Source organism: Pan paniscus, chromosome 2 (genome assembly GCF_029289425.2).
Source record: "Pan paniscus chromosome 2, NHGRI_mPanPan1-v2.0_pri, whole genome shotgun sequence".
In the NCBI taxonomy this organism is placed as follows: Eukaryota; Metazoa; Chordata; class Mammalia; order Primates; family Hominidae; genus Pan; species Pan paniscus.
In genome coordinates, this window is record NC_085926.1 from 11,842,707 (window position 1) to 11,862,565 (window position 19,859).

A 19,859-nucleotide genomic window follows, 5' to 3' on the forward strand; every position below is an offset into this window, starting at 1 on the left:
TTCCAAAGTCACACAGGAAAGTGGTGAAGTCGGGGTTTGAACCAAGGGCTACCTACCTCTAAAGGCCAAGGTCTTTACCACCATGTTTAAATGTCCTCTACAGCGGCTTGCAGGGTGAGAGAAGGAAATGGGAAGAAAGCAGGCACTCAGGCATCAGCCAAGGGTCAGGAGCAGCAGCAGTAGCCACAGCAACAAGCAGGAGACCAGCGCAAGGGAGCGGAGAGAGGCCGTTTGTCTGCGGCCCCTGGTGTGGGCATGGTCACTTCCGTTCATTTTTACTACATATCGCCCTTGCCCAGGGTGCCGGAATCAGAGTGCACTCACCGTGGAATTACACTGAAGCCTCTCACCCAAAGACAGTGAATAAATCTCATTACCAGCCGGTTCCTTTTTTATTTCCTTCCTTCCCTTGGGGAAATAATTCAACCTCATTGGATTTTTCCTGTTTGCAAAAGTAATCCATGTTCATAAAAATGTAAACATTATGAAATACATACATCATGCCCCAGAAATAGCCACGGTAATCTTTGGCACATATTCCTTCCAATATTTTTCTATGAATATATTAACATTAAAAACAATTTTAAGTGGATTCCTAGGATAGATACTATTTTGCAATTTGCTTTTTTTGCACTTAGCATATCAGGGACAATGTTCTGTGTCAGAATATATAGATTTCCCTCATTCCATGTATTAGTAGCAAATTATTCTAAGATACGGATATGCCATAATTTTGTTTAAAATTTTTTGTTTTAAAGAAAGTGTTTAAACATTTTCTTTCTCTTTCTTTCTTTCTTTCTTTTCTTTTCTTTTGTTTCTTTCTTTTTTTTTTTTTTTGAGAGCGAGTCTTGCTCTGTCACCCAGGCTGGAGTGCAGTGGCACAATCTAGGCTCCCTGCAACCTCCACCATCCGGGTTGAAGTGATTCTCCTGCCTTAGCTTCCTGAGTAGCTGGGGTTACAGGTGCCCGCCATCATATCTGGCTAAGTTTTGTATTTTTCGTAGAGACAGGGGTTTCACTATGTTGGCCAGGCTGGTCTCGAACTCCTGACCTCAAGTGATCCACCCGCCTCGGCCTCCCAAAGTGCTGGGGTTACAGGCGTCCTGGCCTGTTTAAACATTTTGTTGTTGATGGATGTAGGGTATTTGTTTTCACACCTGCAAACAATGCTATCATGAGCATCCTTGTACATTTTTTGTGCATAAACAAGTATTGCTATAAGATAGATTCCTAGAAGGGGAATTGCTGGGTCAGAGTGTCAGCACACTGCTAAATTCCCCTCCAAAAGATGGTGCCAATTCACACACCCACCAGCAGAGTTCAGCCCTTGATAGAAATAAAGATGCTGCAATGTTTCTCCATTTGTCTCCCTTACAGGCGTTCACACCCAATTATCAGCAATTTTCATGTTCACAAACACTTTTCTTCCTGCAATGCAAAACCACCAGCTGGAAGTTTCCATCACATTCCTGTGTGCATTTTGCCTTTCCCCAGAAAGAGGCAGAAGCAACATAGCCACGAACACACTTGTATTCTTCAGCAGAAATCTCCCTGCTCCTGGCCCTTCATCCACCCACTCTCTTTTAAATTACCATGGCTTGTGAAATTAGAGGCTATTAGGAAGACCCAGTGTTCTATATAATCGCTTTAGGGTTCTGTTGGAAAGCTTATACCAATGAAATAAACATGTTAGAGAGCCACTTACAAATATAGATAAATGCCTGGTGACTCGACTGAATATTGGGCCTCATTCTTCTGATTTATCTAGCAGTTGTCTTTGTATTCCTTAATAATGACCTTGTCAGGCTTTCACTAGGAGAAGGTTCATCTAATCCACGTAATCCATTTTTTTTTAAAAGCCCTGTAAAAAAATATCTATGGCTTTAATGCTTTTTTTTTTTTTTTTTCTAATCAGTGTTTAAGTACAGGAGAGAAAAATGTTTGGGGAAGAATAAAAATCCAGGCTCAGTGGTTCTTACAATTAGCCACATGTTCAATTGGTCTGCTGATGGAGGGGAAGGAGAGGGGTCTTGATCTCCATCTTGTCAGAGGTGGGTCACCCTGTCCCATTTGTCCATTCTCGGCTGATTGATGGTTAGAACTGGGACAGACTGGGAGCATTTTTTCGTTTTTTCTTTTCTTTTCTTTCTTTTCTTTTCTTTTTTTTTTTGAGACAGGGTTTCACTCTGTCACCCAGGCTGGAGTGCAATGGCACGATCTCGGCTCACTGTAACCTCTGCCTCCCAGGCTCGAGTGATCCTCCCACCTCAGCCTCCTGAGTAGCTGGGATTACAGGCATGTACTACCACACCTGGCTAATTTTTGTATTTTTGTAGAGAATGGGGTTTCACCATGTTGTCCAGGCTGGTCTTGAGCCCTTGAGCTCGAACAATCCACCCACCTAGGCCTCCCAAAGTGCTGGAATTACAGGCGTGAGCCACTATGCCCAGCCAACTGAGAGCATCTTAATACATCTTTAGTGTCTGATCAGGGGCTTGAAGGTACCACCTGGGTTGGAATCCAGGCCCCAGGATGTAATAGCTCTGTGACCTTGGACAAGAAGACTTAGCCTCTCTGTGCTTTCCTTTCCTCATGTGCAGCCTGGGGAGAGTAATGACACCTCACTCACAGGGTTGTTGTGACAGCAAATGAAACAGTATCTAGAAAGTACATAGAATAGCGCCTGGAGTAAGCTTTCAATCAATGGAGACCATCCTCCTGAATTCTTAAGAGACAATGTACAAAAGGAATTAAGAAGCATAATTATACCTACATCTTTATGGCGTTTAGCATTTTACACAAAGCACTTTGCAGACATGATTTTATTTAGCTCTTAAAACAAATCCTGGGAAATTAGTGGCTATTATTTCAGTTTTACAGATGGATAAACTGAAGCTTAGAAAAAAGAAGTGATGTGCCTGAAGTCACAGGGCTAATGGCAGCTGCTAATACAGCCTCCAAGTCCGATCCCTTTCCTCTTGCACGAGAAAAATAACACGGGGTGTTCATTTCACCAAGGGACCCATTCATTCATTGATTCATTCTCCCATTGAAACCTTCCTCATCCTTTAGTCCCAGCTCAGCTATCAAAGCGTTCTGTTCTCTGTGCCTTCCTAACCCTTTGCTTTTAGCTCTCTAGCTCTTGTCTTAAATATCAGATATGTCCATCAAGTACAGTTATAAAAGGCTTAGGGGCCCTTTGAGGTCAGGAACCATATCTTATTAATCTTTCTGTCCTTTAGTGCCTAGTACAGTGCCTGAAACAAAATTTCAGCATTTGAAAATGTTATAGTCTGGTGGCAAAAAATTCACATGCATGCAAAAAAAAAATACACTATGGAGAGTATAAACCAGATCTATACCACCGCAATGGTAAGACAGCAGGGGTTACTTTTTCTTCAGGGTTTCTGGGAAAGCTTCTTAGAGGGATGACGTTTGGATTAGACCTTGGAAGATGACCAGCAGTTCACCAGAGAGTACACCGTGAAAAAATTCTAAGGAGAAAGAATGGCCTCCATACTGGGTCTTAGAATCCTCATTCTAGGAGGACACTGTGTTTTGCAGTGGAGTTCAGGAAGACCACAGACTTTTACAGTACCAAAGAAATGAATAAATAATGGTGGAATTCCAAAGAGCAGAGCAGGTAGCTCATCTGAGAGGCAGAATGTGGAATCTGGATTGAGACTGCTTGGTTTCAATTCTCAGCCACTGATGATCTGTGTGACCTGGTGCAAGTTGGCTCTGTGTCTCAGTTTCCACAAGTATAAAATGGGGATAATATGAGCGTCTACCTCCCAGAGTTGTCATGACAACTAAGCTGGTTAGATCAATCTCTGACATGTAGTGAGTACTACGTATGTGTTTACCCTTCTGATTCTCCACTATCCCTGAAATTCAAGCTGGTCAGCAGCTGCCCACTTTATCTCTCTGTAGAACTGGTCCTGAATTTTGGGAGAAACTGAATTGGCAAAGAACTGAGTTAGAAGAGAAAGAATTAGTTACCATATACCAAGTCTGTCTCTGGCATGAACGCCTGCGATCTGGGTTTGGTGTAAAGCAGCTTGTCCCAAGGAGGGTTATTTGATAAAAAATTCTATCAGCTAAGTTTGGGAAATTCTGGATTAAACAGAGGCAAATCGAGATCTTTGATGTGGGATTCCTCAGAGCATTAATATATTAATAAGCATTGTGAATCTCCAAGAGAGAAGCAGAACATGTAGCATTTTCCAATCTCCCAGACCAGGTTTTCCTCCATCCTCTGCTCCCTCCACCTTCTCTCTCAGTGTCTTCTGGGATTCATATTCTGTGGCATAAATTTAGGAAGCGCTGGTGCCAAGCACTCTCTTGCTGTCCCAGAATCATCTCAGCGTCCCAAACCAATCAAGACTAATTTTCACGGACCTCTTTTGCCTGAAGGCACCAGGGGATCCTATAGCCTAAGAGAGAGATTGAGGAATTTCTCAACACATGAATTACGGTTATAACTTGTGGGTGTAAAAAACCAAGAATTTCTATGCTTTGGACTCTGAGGATGTCTTTGTTCAGACCCAGAACTGACAAAACTCTAGGTACAATCTTCCTAGACTTACTTCCTACAAAGCGTTTAGAATGACACTTTCCAAACCTCCAGGGTCTGAATATGTAACCCTTTTGTGAAGTCCTAATTAGAGAAAAGGAGTTAGGCTGGTGAGAGCACGGGAAAGCAAAGAAAGAAAGCAGATAAGCTATAAGTCTGCCTTTCTTTGTGGTCCAGGACACGTAGCCCTCCTGTGCCCAACTTATCACCAGACACCTGTACAGCTCGCTGTAACCTTGGCGTTATCAATACTGCACAAAGGTCTTTTCAGTACACAGCAAAGAACCATCCTATAAAATCTCCAGCAAGCCTTTGTTTCCTTGCAGTCAGCTTCTCTCTTGCTGATTCTGCCTGTTGCTCCTTTGCAATGTACTTTCATACTTTCTCTACTAAATCTGCCTTTCTTTACCTACAACTGTCTTGGTAAAGCCTTCTTACCCCCACGCCACCAGCTCAGATAGTTGCCACTTACCAATGACACCTTTCACCTGGGTAAATTCCTCTCTTTTTGGGGTCCCAAAATATCTTGAGCTTCCTGGGCCTGTTAGGAAGTGATATTCTTTACTTACCACAGGTCAGGACTCTTGTAAAGAAACTATGTAGACAAGGTACCAGGCAATCTTTTGTTTGTTTGTTTGTTTTGAGACAGGGCCTCCCTCTGTTACACAGGCTGAGTGCAGTGGTAATCATAGCTCACTGCAGCCTTGAACTCCTAGGCTCAAGCATTCCTCTGCCTCAATCTCTCAAGTAGGTGGGACTAAACATGTATGCCACCACTCCTGGCTTTTATTTTATTTTTTTTTGTAGAGACAAGAGCTTGCCATGTTGCCCAGGCTGGTCTTGAACACCTGGCCTCAAGTGATCCTACCGCTTCGGCCTTTCAAAGTGCTGGGATTACAGGGGTGAGCCGCCATGCCTAGCCTAGGCCAATCTCTTCAAGGGGCTTTTTATTAGCACTGTAAAGTTGATGTCAATTCCTCAACATAGTCTGGTCATATCTGAAAATAGGTCATTCCAGTCAAAGCCTTGGTAACATAACCAGTTTCTCTAATTGTGTCATGTTACAAAAGAAAACAGATTCTTACTGAACTTATGTAAATAACTATATTGTCATAAATTAAGAATACTCACAAATAGTTTCTAAATTCCAAATAAACCAGGTAAAGAGAAATATATCTGTTTTAAATTTTGCTGACAAAAGTATACTTTACCCAATTTGTTATAAGCTACGAATAGCTGAAACAAAAAAGTTTTTTGACTCTGAAAACAAAACATTAAAAGGACTGGCAATGTTTTTTAAAAAAGAGGCTGTGAAAAAATCAGTTTAGTCTTTTATTAGTTTAGTTCAATGTAATTAACCTTGTTCTGCTTGATGTTGAGTTAGCTATCTTTATAAACACATCAGCCTTTTAGTTAGAGTCCTGGAAGTTCTTTCCTAGTCTAATGGTATGATAGCTAAAGTTACCAGAAACCTGTATTTAAAAGTCTGTGGCAGAGCCTTTTCTATGATTTTTTTTAAAAGAAGCAGATTTTGGGCTGTAGCTGATCATAAACCACTTTTTGAGAATAACCAAAGTAAAACAGTAATTGTCTGTGGTTAGGAAAGGCAATATTCATGGTTAAAGACACAATTGTCAAGGAAATTTGATTGTTTTTGTGGCATACTGCAATTAAGCATAATAATCAGAATTATTCCTGATGACAAATACTAAGACATATCAGAATTTTAGGAATCTTACACAATTTTGGAACATATATTAATAGCACACATATGTAAATATAACCCAGAGAAAGTTAAACAGCAGTTTTTTTTTGTTTGTTTGTTTGTTTTTTTTTTGAGACAGAGTCTTGCTCTGTCACCTAGGCTAGAGTGCAGTGGCGTGATCTTGGCTCACTGTAACCTCCACCTCCCAGGTGCAAGCAATTCTCTTGCCTCAACCTCCCTCATAGTTTGGATTACATGCCTGGCTAATTTTTGTATTTTTAGTAGAGATGGGGTTTCGGCATGTTCATCAGGCTGGTCTCAAACTCCTGACCCCAAGTGATCCACCCACCTTGGCCTCCCAAAATGCTGGGACTACAGGCATGAGCCACTACGCCTGGCCAGCATTTCTTATTTGATAATGTTTTTTGTCTGATTTTAACATACAAAATGAGCTTAATATGTCTCTCTGGGACTTCCAGGGACCCTAATATCCAAAAAGTTAGTTTGAGGTCAAAAAGACAAAATTTAGAATTCACTGCTGCAAGGGAGGTGGGGCTGGAGATTATGCTCTAATAAAACTCTTGAACAACAGATTTGATTAGCTTCTAGGTTGGCGAACACATCAAGGTGCTGGAAGGGTGGTGTGCCAGGTCAGGGCATGTAAGCCTCACCTTCCTTTCTCATACTTTGCACCATGTACCTCTTCATCTTGCTGGTAAGTGTTGTTTCCTTGAGTTCTGTGAGCTGTTATTGCAAAATATTAAGCTGGAGGAGAGGGTCATGGGAACCCTCGATTTGTAGCCAAATTAGACAGAAGAGTGGATAACCTGGAGACCCACTGTTTGCAATTGGCATCTAAAGTTGGGGAGGTGCAGTTTTGTGAGACTGAGCCCTTAACCTGAGGGGTCTGTGCTAACTCCAAGTAGTAAGCGTCAGAATTGAAATAAATTGTAGAATATTCAGCTGGTGGCTGGAGAATTGGAGAATTGTTGGTTGGCATTGGAAAACACCCTAGACACCTGTCTGTTAGTAGCTTCTATTTATGAAACACCAAAGTCCTATGAGAGAAGTACTGTTATTATAATATTATTTTTGCTTTTAAATTATGTAGCAAAATAGACTTTCTGTTGATGTATATAGTTCTGTGAATTTTAATACATGTAGATTCATGTGAATACCACTATAATCAGGGTATAAAACAATTCCTTCACCCCCCTTCCCCAAAACCTCCCTGTGTTATCCTTTTGTAGTCCTGTCCTCCCTCCCATGCCCCAACTCCAGGCAACCATTGATCTTGTCACTATAGTTTTGTCCTTTGTGGAATATCATAGAATATGTAACCTTTTGAGTCTGGCTTTTGTCATTCAACATAATGCTTTTGAGATTCATTTAAGTTGCTACATGCATCAATAGTTTATACCTTTTTATTGCTGCATAGTATTCCATTGTATTGCTGTACCAGTTTGTCTATCTGTTCACTTGCTAAAGGACATTTGGGTTGTTTCCAATTTTTGGTGGTTATGAATAGGGTCGCTATAAACATTCGTGGATTTTGTTTGTTTGTTTTGTGTTTTGTTTTTTGAGATAGAGTCTTGCTCTGTTGCCCAGGCTGGAGTGCAGTTCGGCTCACTGCAACCTCTGCCTCCCAGATTCAAGCAATTCTCCTGCCTCAGCCTCCCGAGTAGAGTACCTGGGACTACAGGTGTGTGCCACCACACCCGGCTAATTTTTGTAATTTTTTTTATTTTTTATTTTTATTTTTTTAGTAGAGATGGGGGATGGGGTTTCACCATGTTAGCCAGGCTGGTCTCAAACTCCTGACCTCAAGTGATCTGCCTACCTCGGCCTCCCAAAGTGTTGAGATTACAGACATGAGTCACTGTGCCCGGCTGAATAGTTTTTATTTTTAATTTTTTTTCTGATACAGAGTCTCGTTCTGTCACCCAGGCTGGAGTGTAGCTGCACAATCTTAGCTCTCTGCAACCTCCACCTCCCAGGTTCAAGCGATTCTCTTGCCTCAGCCTCCTGAGTAGCTGGGATTACAGGCGTGCACCACACCCAGCTAATTTTTGTATTTTTAGTAGAGATGGGGTTTCACCATGTTGGTCAGGCTGGTCTCGAACTCCTGACCTCATGATCCACCCGCTTCAGCCTCCCAAAGTGCTGGGATTACAGGCATGAGCCACTGCACCTGGCCACTAAATGATTTTTTAATAAACATAAGATTTCATTTCTCCAGGGTAAATATCTAGGATTTGGGTGCAGGACCATTTGGCACATATTTAATTTTATGAGAAACCAACAAACTGCTTTCTGGCATGGCTGACCTTTTTGCATTTCCAGCAGCAGTAGCTGAGCATTCTAGTTGCCCTGCAGCCTCCCCAGTATTTGCCTTTGTCAGTTATTTTAGCCATTCTAATAGGTGTGCCGTGGAATCTCACAGTGGCTTTAACTTGCATTCCTTAATAATTGCTAATGTTGAACATCTTTTTCATGTGCTTATTCGCTATCTGTCTATTCACCTTGGTGAAGTGTCTGTTCACATTTTTTGCTCATTTTGTTGTTGCCAGTCAGGATTGTTTGTTTTCTTGATGTTGAGTTTTGAGAGTTTTTTATTCTTGATACCAATTCTTTGGCAGATATGTTGTTTACAAATACTTTCTCCCACTCTGTAGCCAATCTTTTCATTCTCTTGACAATGTCTGTCACAGAGCAAACATGCGCTTTTAATTTTCAATAGGTCCAATTTATCAACAGGAGATAAATTTTCCTGCTATGATCATGCTTTTGGTGTCATCTCTATGCACTCTCTGCCCAACTGTAGATCACAAAAGTTTTTCTCCCATATGTTTTTCTTAAAACTTCATAATTTTAGGTTTTGCAAACTAACCTATGATCCATTTTGAATTAATTTCTGTATAGGCTGTGTAGTTTAGGTTGTAGTATAAGTTGTGTAGTTTAGGTTGAGGCTCATTTTTTTTTGCAAATGGATAATTTTTCCAGCACCATTTATTGAAAAGTTTATCATTCTCCATTGAATTGCCTTCATACCTTTGTGAGAAATCAATTGGTCTTATGTTGTGTGGGTGTGTTTCTGGACTCTCTATTCTGTTCCATTGATTTATATTTCTGTCCCCCAACCAGTACTACACCATCTAGATTAATGGAGATTTATAATATCTTAAAATTGAGTAGTCTTAAAATTGGTATTCCTTCTATTTTATTCTTTTTCAAAATTATTTTGTATTCATGTTCCTTTGCCTTTCCCATATTTCATTTTATTTTAATGATGTTATAATTTTTTATGCATTTTATTTTTTTAGAGATGAGGTCTTGCTCTGTTGCTTAGGCTGGAATGCAGAGGTGTGATCGTAGCTCACAGCAATCTCGAACTCCAGGGCTCAAGTGATCCTCTCGCTTCAGCCTCCCCCCGCCCCCGCCTTTTTTTTTTTTTTTTTAAGGAATCAGCTTGTATATATTATCAATAATCCCTCTGAGATTTTTACTGGAATAATGTTAAATCTATACATATATATGAAGAGAATTGACTTCTTTACTATGTTGGGCCTTCTAATCCATAAAGATGATATATCAGTCTCTCCATCTATTTAGATTTCTTTTGAAGTTGCTTTCTTTTAACACTTTAAATCCCTCACTCCACTTTCTTCTTGTTTGCCTAATTTCTGACAAGATATCAGCTATAATTTTATCCTTGTTCCTCTATAGTTAGGCATTCTCCCACCCACTCCCCAGCTTCTTTCAAGAGTTTTCTGTCATTGGATTGTTGTCTGTCATTAGTTTTGGAAGATTCTCAGCCATTATTATAATACTTCAAATATTTCTTCTTCATCTCTTTTTCTTCTTCTCTCTTTATTCTTCTAGAATTTTAATTGTTTTACTTCACTGATATATTTCTTCTTCACGCATACACACGCACACACACACAGTTTAAAATCTAAGCCAGATATAAAAGACTGTATAACTCATAATAATTTTCTAAATAAATTTTTTTAATTTACAAAAATAGAAACAAAAATTTTTAAGACATATGATTCTATTTACATGACATTTTAGAAAAGTCTATTACATGACTATAAAGGGACAGATGGCAGCTTTTTGGTTTGCCAGAAATGGTGGTTACATAACTGTATAAATTTGCCAAAACTTATTGAAAGACATACTTGTAAATAATACATTTTATTGTATATAAATTATGTCGATAAACTTAATGTTTTCAAAATATCAGTTATTGAAATGATGTGCACAGGCCAGGCATGATGGTTCACACCTGTAATCCCAGCACTTTGGGAATCCAAGGCACTTTGGGAAGCCGAGGCGGGCGGATCTCTTGAGGCCAGGAGTTCGAGACCAGCATGGCCGATATGGTGAAACCCCATCTGTACTAAAAATACAAACATTAGCCAGGCATGGTGGCACACGCCTGTAGTCCCAGCTACTCAGGAGTCTGAGGCATGAGAATCTCTTGAGCCTGAGAGGCGGAGGTTGCAGTGAGCCGAGATCATGCCACTGAGCTTCAGGAGAAGTTGGATCTGCAACATTATGTTTTGCCATCACGGTTGCAGGCTTCCTAAGTAAATTTGAAAAGTAAAGGACGAGCAGGGTAAAGAGTTCATGGAAAATTGCCACCCTTTTTCTCACATAGGATGTCACAATTTTCTAACATCCCGCAGTCAGAGTTGGAGCTTAATACTTACAACTGCAAATAATGGTACTATTATGACACTTACATCTGGTATTGTATAGTGTTTCAAATTACATATATGTTTGTGAGTATGTATGTGTTTATATATTTTCTTAGCCATTCAGATCGATCCCAGACAGACTACAGTGCAAGTTTATTAGCCATCTTATACATGAGGTTGTCATTTGCTCCAGGGTACATGGCTACTAAGCAGAAACTCAGATCTTGTAAGTTCTTTTCTGGTAGGTAGAAGAGTAACTTTTTCCTCTCTGCTACTTGTAGTTCCTCAGGAAATCAAGAAAGCAGCATCAGAGCTGTATTATTCTCCTCTTTGATGTAATAAAGTCAGCTATTAGATATGAGAAAACCATTTCAGAAGCCTGGATTAAGGTGAGATCTTTGGAACTTTGATTATCAAGGAGGAAATGAGTGGCAATTAGTGACAGATGTATAACTAAGGTAGATTGAAATAAAAATCTCAAAAGTCATTCAAGGGGAAATGATAGCTGATGGTTGCCAGATGGACACATTGGCTCTTAGATGAGATAACAGGGCATGCTGAATAAGGTGTTTTGCTGATGTGTCGTAATATTTTTGTGACTCTCTCCTGTTTTTTCAGGCAATTGAAAACACTGCCTCAGTGTCTGAACACAAGGTAATGTTCATGTACTATGCATTTTCAGTATTGCAGACTTAAAAGTAATGATATTGGCTAGCTTGCCTTCCCACTTTCTTTCTTTCTCCTCCCTCCGGTCACTCTTCTCTCTCTTCCCTAGTTGCTCAAATAAACATTAGCTGTCTGGGGAAGATAATCTGAGGTGGCGACTGGCCAGATAGCCTGCCCCTACTCACTCTGGCTGTAAAATAAGCCTACAGTATCCACAAGGGGAAATACTAACAGTGTAAACAAGCACATCAAGGTGCAGTCAAAGAAGCCAGGTCCCCACTGATGAGATGAAGAAAATAACCACCTAAGTCTCAGGTCCCTATATCTGCCTAATTGCCCTTCCTTCCACCCAGCACCACTGTCAAGATAATGGCATTCCATGTGTTACTTTACTTTGCTCATGTAGACCTGACTGGAGTAAATCAGTCTGTCCACCGTCAAGGCAGTGGTACTGGATCTTATGTCTCTATTAATTCTAGAAATACCTTCCATCAAAAAGCCAGATGATTGGCCGGGGGCGGTGGCTCACGCCTGTAATCCCAGCACTTTGGAGGCTGAGGCAGGCGGATCATCTGAGGTCAGGAGTTTGAGACCAGCCTGGCCAATGTAGCGAAACCCTGTCTCTACTAAAAATACAAAAAATAATTAGCCTGGCCTGGTGGCACATGCCACTGCACTCCAGCCTGGGTGACAGTGCAAGACTCCATCTCAAAAGATAAAAAGCCAGATGATTGAGTTCCTTAGGTGCTGATTGGTTGCCTTTAAAGATTTTTCTTTGGTTGGAATCTGTTTTGTGGGATTTTTGTTAGTTGTGTTAGCCAATTTTTGGATAACCATCTTAAAAGCTTTCATGATGCTGAATAAAGCAATGAAAATTCATATTTTTTTGTGCTGAAAAATATCAAAGTACTCCAACACACTGTTTTTGGTTTTGGATAAACATAAATTTACCACCTTGGCTGCCTGCATACCTATTTTTACATATTTGTAATCATTGTATAAATATAATTTGTATTCTTTTTTCTCAACATTTTTTCTCCATGTGTTTCTGCGTTGTCTTCATTGTTATCTTTAATGACTGTATTCTGGTCTAATGACTCTCAATTTTGGTGTCCTAAGGAGTGGGGCATTCAGTTAAGAGAAGTAGTAAAATTTGTTTTGTTTTTTCTTTTTTGTCCTGCTTACCTTTTTTTTTTTTTTTTTTTTTGACAAGAGAAAACCACAGGCGAATATTTATGCAAACATAGGGTAAGAAAATCATTTTTTTAAATATAAAAGAAAGAAATTATGTTAGACAATGTTGATGAATATGACCACATAAAATTTATGGTTACAAAGATGAGTTGAATTGACCAATTTGCTTCTTGGAAAATATGAAAATTTGAATGCTTCTTGAAGGCACTAAAAGAAGGTCTGTTCTATTATCTATTTTTTCAAGTGATCAAGTGAATTCCCAGGATAAAAGGGATATAGTTTTTTTTTTTTTATTATTATACTTTAAGTTCTAGGGTACAGGTGCGCAACGTGCTGGTTTGATATATAGCTGTGCATGTGCCATTTTGGTTTGCTGCATCCATTAACTCGTCATTTACATTAGGTATTTCTCCTAATGCTATCTCTCCCCCAGCCCCCTACCCCCTGACAGGCCCCGGTGTGTGATGTTCCCCGTCCTGTGTCCTAGTGTTCTCATTGTTTAATTCCCACCTATGAGTGAGAACATGTGGTGTTTGATTTTCTGTCCTTGCGATAGTTTGCTGAGAATGATGGATTCCAGCTTCATCCATGTCTTTACAAAGGACACGAACTCATCCTTTTTTATGGCTGCATAGTACTCCATGGTGTATATGTGCCACATTTTCTTAATCCAGTCTATCATTGATGGACATTTGGGTTGGTTCCAAGTCTTTGCTATTGTGAATAGTGCCGCAATAAACATACGTGTGCATGTGTCTTTATAGTAGCATGATTTATAATCCTTTAGGTATATACCCAGTAATGGGATCCCTGGGTCAAATGGTATTTCTAGTTCTAGATCCTTGAGGAATTGCCACACTGTCTTCCACAATGGTTGAACTAATTTACACTCCCTCCAACAGTGTAAAAGCATTCCTATTTCTCCACATCTTCTCCAGCACCTGTTGTTTCCTGACTTTTTAATGATTGCCACTGTAACTGGTGTGAGATGGTATCTCATTGTGGTTTTGATTTGCATTTCCCTGATGACCAGTGATGATGAGCATTTTTTCATGTGTCTGTTGGCTGCATAAATGTCTTCTTTTGAGAAGTGTCTGTTCATATCTTTTGCCCATTTTTTGATGGGGTTGTTTTTTTCTTGTAAATTTGTTTAAGTTCTTTGTAGATTCTGGATATTAGCCCTTTGTCAGATGGGTAGATTGCAAAAATTTTCTCCCATTCTGTAGGTTGCCTGTTCACTCTGATGGCAGTTTTTTTTCTGTGCGGAAGCTCTTTAGTTTAATTACATCCCATTTGTCAGTTTTGGCTTTTGTTGCCATTGCTTTTGGCATTTTAGTCATGAAGTCCTTGCCCATGCCTATGTCCTGAATGGTATTGCCTAAGTTTTCTTCTAGGGTTTTTATGGTTTTAGATCTAATATTTAAGTCTTTAATCCATCTTGAATTAATTTTTGTATAAGGTGTAAGGAAGGGATTCAGTTTCAGCTTTCTACATATGGCTAGCCTGTTTTCAAGCACCATTTATTAAATAGAGAATCCTTTCCCCATTTCTTGTTTTTGTCAGGTTTGTCAAAGATCAGATGGTTGTAGATGTGTGGTGTTATTTCTGAGGTCTCTGTTCTGTTCCATTGATCTATATCTCTGTTTTGGTACCAGTTCCATGCTGTTTTGGTTACTGTAGCCTTGCAGTGTAGTTTGAAGTCAGGTAGCATGATGCCTCTAGCTTTCTTCTTTTTGCTTAGGATTGTCTTGGCAATGTGGGCTCCTTTTTGGTTCCATATGAACTTTAAAGTAGTTTTTTCCAATTCTGTGAAGAAAGTCATTGGTAGCTTGATGGGGATGGCATTGAATCTGTAAATTACCTTGGGCAGTATGGCCATTTTCACAACATTGATTCTTCCTATCCATGAGCATGGAATGTTCTTCCATTTGTTTGTGTCCTTTTTGATTTTGTTGAGCAGTGGTTTGTAGTTCTCCTTGAAGAAGTCCTTCACATCCCTTGTAAGTTGGATTCCTAGATATTTTATTCTCTTTATAGCAATTGTGAATGGGAGTTCACTCATGATTTGGCTCTGTTTGTCTGTTATTGGTGTATAGGAATGCTTGGGATTTTTGCACATTGATTTTGTATCCTGAGATTTTGCTGAAGTTGCTTATAAACTTAAGGAGATTTGGGGCTGAGACGATGGGGTTTTCTAGACATACAATCATATCATCTGCAAAGAGGGACAATTTGACTTCCTCTTTTCCTAATTGACTACCCTTTTTTTCTTTCTCTTGCCTGATTGCCCTGGCCAGAACTTCCAACACTATGTTGAATAGGAGTGGTGAGAGAGGGCATCCCTGTCTTGTGCTGGTTTTCAAAGGGAATGCTTCCAGTTTTTGCCCATTCAGTATGATATTGGCTGTGGGTTTGTCATAAATAGCTCTTATTATTTTGAGATACGTTCCATCAATACATAGTTTATTGAGAGTTTTTAGCATGAAGGGCTGTCGAATTTTGTTGAAGGCCTTTTCTGCATCTATTGAGATAATCATGTGGTTTTTGTCATTAGTTCTGTTTATGTGATGGATTATGTTTATTGATTTGCATATGTTGAACCAGCCTTGCATCCCAGGGATGAAGCTGACTTGATCGTGGTGGATAAGCTTTTTGATGTGCTGCTGGATTCAGTTTGCCAGTATTTTATTGAGGATTTTTGCATCGATGTTCATCAGGAATATTGGTCTAAAATTCTCTTTTTTTTGTTGTGTCTCTGCCAGGCTTTGGTATTAGGATGATGTTGGCCCATAAAATGAATTAGGAAAGATTCCCTCTTTTTCTATTGATTGGAATAGTTTCAGAAGGAATGGTACCAGCTCCTCTTTGTACCTCTGGTAGAATTCGGCTGTGAATTCGTCTCGTCCTGGACTTTTTTTGGTTGGTAGGCTATTAATTATTGCCTCAATTTCAGAGCCTGTTATTGGTCTATTCAGAGATTCAACCTCATCCTGGGTTAGTCTTGGGAGGGTGTATGTGTCCAGGAATTTATCCATTTCTTCTAGATTTTCTAGTTTATTTGCATGAGGTGTTTATAGTATTCTCTGATGGTAGTTTGTATTTCTGTGGGATCGATGGTGATATCCCCTTTATCATTTTTTATTGCATCTATTTGATTCTTCTCTCTTTTCTTCTTTATTAGTCTTGCTAGCAGTCTATCAATTTTGTTAATCTTTTCAAAAATCCAGCTCCTGGATTCATTGATTGTTTGAAGAGGTTTTGTGTCTCTATTTCCTTCAGTTCTTCCCTGATCTTAGTTATTTCTTGCCTTCTGCTAGCTTTTGAATTTGTTTGCTCTTGCTTCTCTAGTTCTTTCAATTGTGATATTAGGGTGTCTATTTTAGACCTTTTCTGCTTTCTCTTGTGGGCATTTAGTGCTATAAATGTCCCTCTACACACTGCTTTAAATGTGTCCCAGAGATTCTGGTACATTGTGTCTTTGTTCTCATTGGTTTCAAAGAATATCTTTATTTCTGCCTTCATTTCGTTATTTATCCAGTAGTCATTCAGGAGCAGGTTGTTCAGTTTCCATGTAGTTGTACGGTTTTGAGTGAGTTTCTTAATCCTGAGTTCTAACTTGATTGCACTGTGGTCTGAGAGACAGTTTATTGTGATTTCTGTTCTTTTACATTTGCTGAGGAGTGTTTTACTACCAATTATGTGGTCAGTTTTAGAATAAGTGCTATGTGGTGCTAAGAAGAATGTATATTCTGTTGATTTTGGGGTGGAGAGTTCTGTAGATGTCTATTAGGTCTGCTTGGTGCAGAGCTGAGTTCAAGTCCTGGATATCCTTGTTAACTTTCTGTCTTATTGATCTGTCTAATGTTGACAGTGGGGTGTTAAAGTCTCCCATTATTATTGTATGGGAGTCTATGTCTCTTTGTAGGTCTCTAAGGACTTGCTTTATGAATCTGGGTGCTCCTGTATTGGGTGCATATATATTTAGGATAGTTAGCTCTTCTTGTTGAATTGATCCCTTTACCATTATGTGATGGCCTTCTGTGTCTCTTTTGATCTTTGTTGGTTTAAAGTCTGTTTTATCAGAGACGAGGATTGCAACCCCTGCTTCTTTTTGTTTTCCATTTGCCTGGTAGATCTTCCTCCATCCCTTTCTTTTGAGCCTATGTGTGTCTCTGCACCTGAGATGGGTCTCCTGAATACAGCACACTGATGGGTCTTGACTTTTTATCCAATTTGCCAGTCTGTGTCTTTTAATTGGGGCATTTAGCCCATTTACATTTAAGGTTAATATTGTTATGTGTGAATTAGATCCTGTCATTATGATGTTAGCTGGTTATTTTGCCCATTAATTGATGCAGTTTCTTTATAGCATGAATGGTCTTTACAATTTGGCATGTTTTTGCAGTGGCTGGTACCGATTGTTCCTTTCCATGTTTAGTGCTTCCTTCAGGAGCTCTTGTAAGGCAGGCCTGGTGGTGACAAAATCTCTCAGCATTTGCTTGTCTGTAAAGGATTTTATTTCTCCTTCACTTATGAAGCTTAGTTTGGCTGGATATGAAGTTCTGGGTTGAAAACTCTTTTCTTTAAGAATGTTGAATATTGACCCCCACTCTCTTCTGGCTTGTAGAGTTTCTGCCAAGAGATCTGCTGTTAGTCTAATGGGCTTCCCTTTGTGGGGAACCTGACCTTTCTCTCTGGCTGCCCTTAACATTTTTTCCTTCATTTCAACCTCGGTGAATCTGACAATTATGTGTCTTGGGGTTGTTCTTCTGGAGGAGTATTTTTGTGGCGTTCTCTATATTTCCTGAATTTGAGTGTTGGCCTGCCCTGCTAGGTTGTGGAAATTCTCCCGGATAATATCCCGAACAGTGTTTTCCAACTTGGTTCCATTCTCCCTGTCACTTTCAGGTACACCAATCAAATGTAGATTTGGTCTTTTCACATAGTCCCATATTTCTTAGAGGCTTTGTTCATTTTTTTTTACTCTATTTTCTCTAGTCTTGTCTTCTTGCTTTATTTCATTCATTTGATCTTCAATCACTGATACCCTTTCTTCCACTTGATCACATTGGCTATTGAAGCTTGTGCATGCATCACGAAGTTCTCATGCCATGGTTTTCCATCAGGTCATTTAAGGTCTTCTCTACACGGTTTATTCTAGTTAGCAATTTGTCTAACCTTTTTTCAAGGTTTTTAGCTTCCTTTGGATGGGTTCGAACATCCTCCTTTAGCTCAGAGAAGTTCGTTATTATCGATCTTCTGAAGCCTACTTCTGTCAACTCGTCAAAGTCATTCTCCGTCCAGCTTTGTTCCGTTGCTGGTGAGGAGCTGAGATCCTTTGGAGGAGAAGAGGCACTCTGGTTTTTAGAATTTTCAGCTTTTCTGCTTTGGTTTCTCCCCATCTTTGTGGTTTTATCTACCTTTGGTCTTTGATGTTGGTGACCTACAGATGGGGTTTTGGTGTAGATGTCCTTTTTGTTGTCGTTGATGCTATTCCCTTCTGTTTGTTAGTTTTCCTTCTAACAGTCAGGTCCCTCAGCTGCGGGTCTGTTGGAGTTTCCTGGAGGTCCACTCCAGACCCTGTTTGCCTGGTTATCACCAGTGGAGGCTGCAGAACAGCAAATATTGCAGAACAGCAAATATTGCTGCCTGATCCTTCCTCTAGAACCTTCGTCCCAGAGGGGCACCCAGCTATATGAGGTGTCTGTTGGCCCCTACTGGGAGGTGTCTCCCAGTTAGGCTACACAGGGGTCAGGGACCCACTTGAGGAGGCAGTCTGTCTGTTCTCAGAGCTCATACGCCATGCTGGGAGAACCACTGCTCTCTTCAGAGCTGTTAGACAGGGATGTTTAAGTCTGCAGAAGTTGTCTGCTGCCTTTTGTTCAGCTATGCCCTGCCCACAGAGATGGAGACTATAGAGGCCTAGGCCTTGCTGAGCTGTGGTGGGCTCCACCCAGTTCAAGCTTCCCAGCCGCTTTACCTACTCAAGCCTCAGCAATAGCAGACACCCCTCCCCGAGCCTGGCTGCCGCCTCGCTGGTCAATCTCAGACTGCTGCACTAGCAGTGAGCAAGGCTCCGTGGGCGTGGGACCTGCTGAGCCAGGCGAAGGAGAGAATCTCTTTGTCTGCCGGTTGCTAAGACCTTGGGAAAAGCACAGTATTTGGTTGTGAGTTTCCTCATATTCCAGGTACAGTTTGTCACGGCTTCCCTTGGCTATAAAGGGAAATCCCCCGCCCCCTTGTGCTTCCTGGGTGAGGCAACGCCCCACCCTGCTTTGGCTCACCCTCTGTGGGCTGCACCCACTGTCCAACTAGTCCCCATGAGATGAACCAGGTACCTCAGTTGGAAATGCAGAAATCACCCGTCTTCTGTGTCAATCATGCTGGGAGCTGCAGACAGGAGTTGTTCCTATTCAGCCATTTTGGATAAAAGGCCCTGCTTGCCTTTTTAACTCTTTTTGTTTGTCTGTTTGTTTGTTTTTGTTTGTTTGTTTTTCCTAGAAGCATAGACTCAAGTTGCCCTGAATATACTCCCAACGTTTTCTCTTTTTTTTTGTTTTGTTTTGTTTTTTAAGAGATCAGGTCTTGCACTGTCACCCAAGTTGGAGTGCAGTGGCAGCACCATAGCTCACTGCAGCCTCAGACTCCTGGGTTCAAGTGATCCTCCCACCTCAATCTTCAGAGTAACTGGGACTACAGGCAAGCACAACCAGGCCTGGCTAATTCAATTTTTTTTTTTTCCTGAGACAGAATTTTGCTCTTTCGCCCAGGCTGGCACAATCTCAGCTCACTGCAACCTCTGCCCCCTGGTTTGAAGCAATTCTCCTGCCTCGGCCTCCCTCATAGCTGGGATTATAGGTGCCCACCACCACGCCCAGCTAATTTTTGTATTCTTAGTAGAGACAGGATTTCACCATGTTGGCCAGGCTGGTCTCGAACTCCAGACCTCAGGTGATTCACCTGCCTCAGCCTCTCAAAGTGCTAGGATTACAGGTGTGAGCCACCACACCCAGCC

The 19,859-nt window shown here is 40.5% G+C and overlaps 1 protein-coding gene across 1 annotated transcript in view; it reads left to right on the forward strand.

Annotated features, from left to right (window-relative positions):
• Nucleotides 1–6,975: 6,975 nt before the first annotated feature.
• Nucleotides 6,976–19,859, forward strand: part of LOC100985955 (Fanconi anemia group D2 protein) — a 45,647-nt gene continuing 32,763 nt past the window's right edge. Inside the window, 5 exon segments of the mRNA XM_055109455.1 lie at nucleotides 6,976–6,996; nucleotides 10,814–10,902; nucleotides 11,266–11,288; nucleotides 11,291–11,373; nucleotides 11,603–11,638. Of these exon segments, the coding sequence (XP_054965430.1) occupies nucleotides 6,976–6,996; nucleotides 10,814–10,902; nucleotides 11,266–11,288; nucleotides 11,291–11,373; nucleotides 11,603–11,638 (252 nt within the window).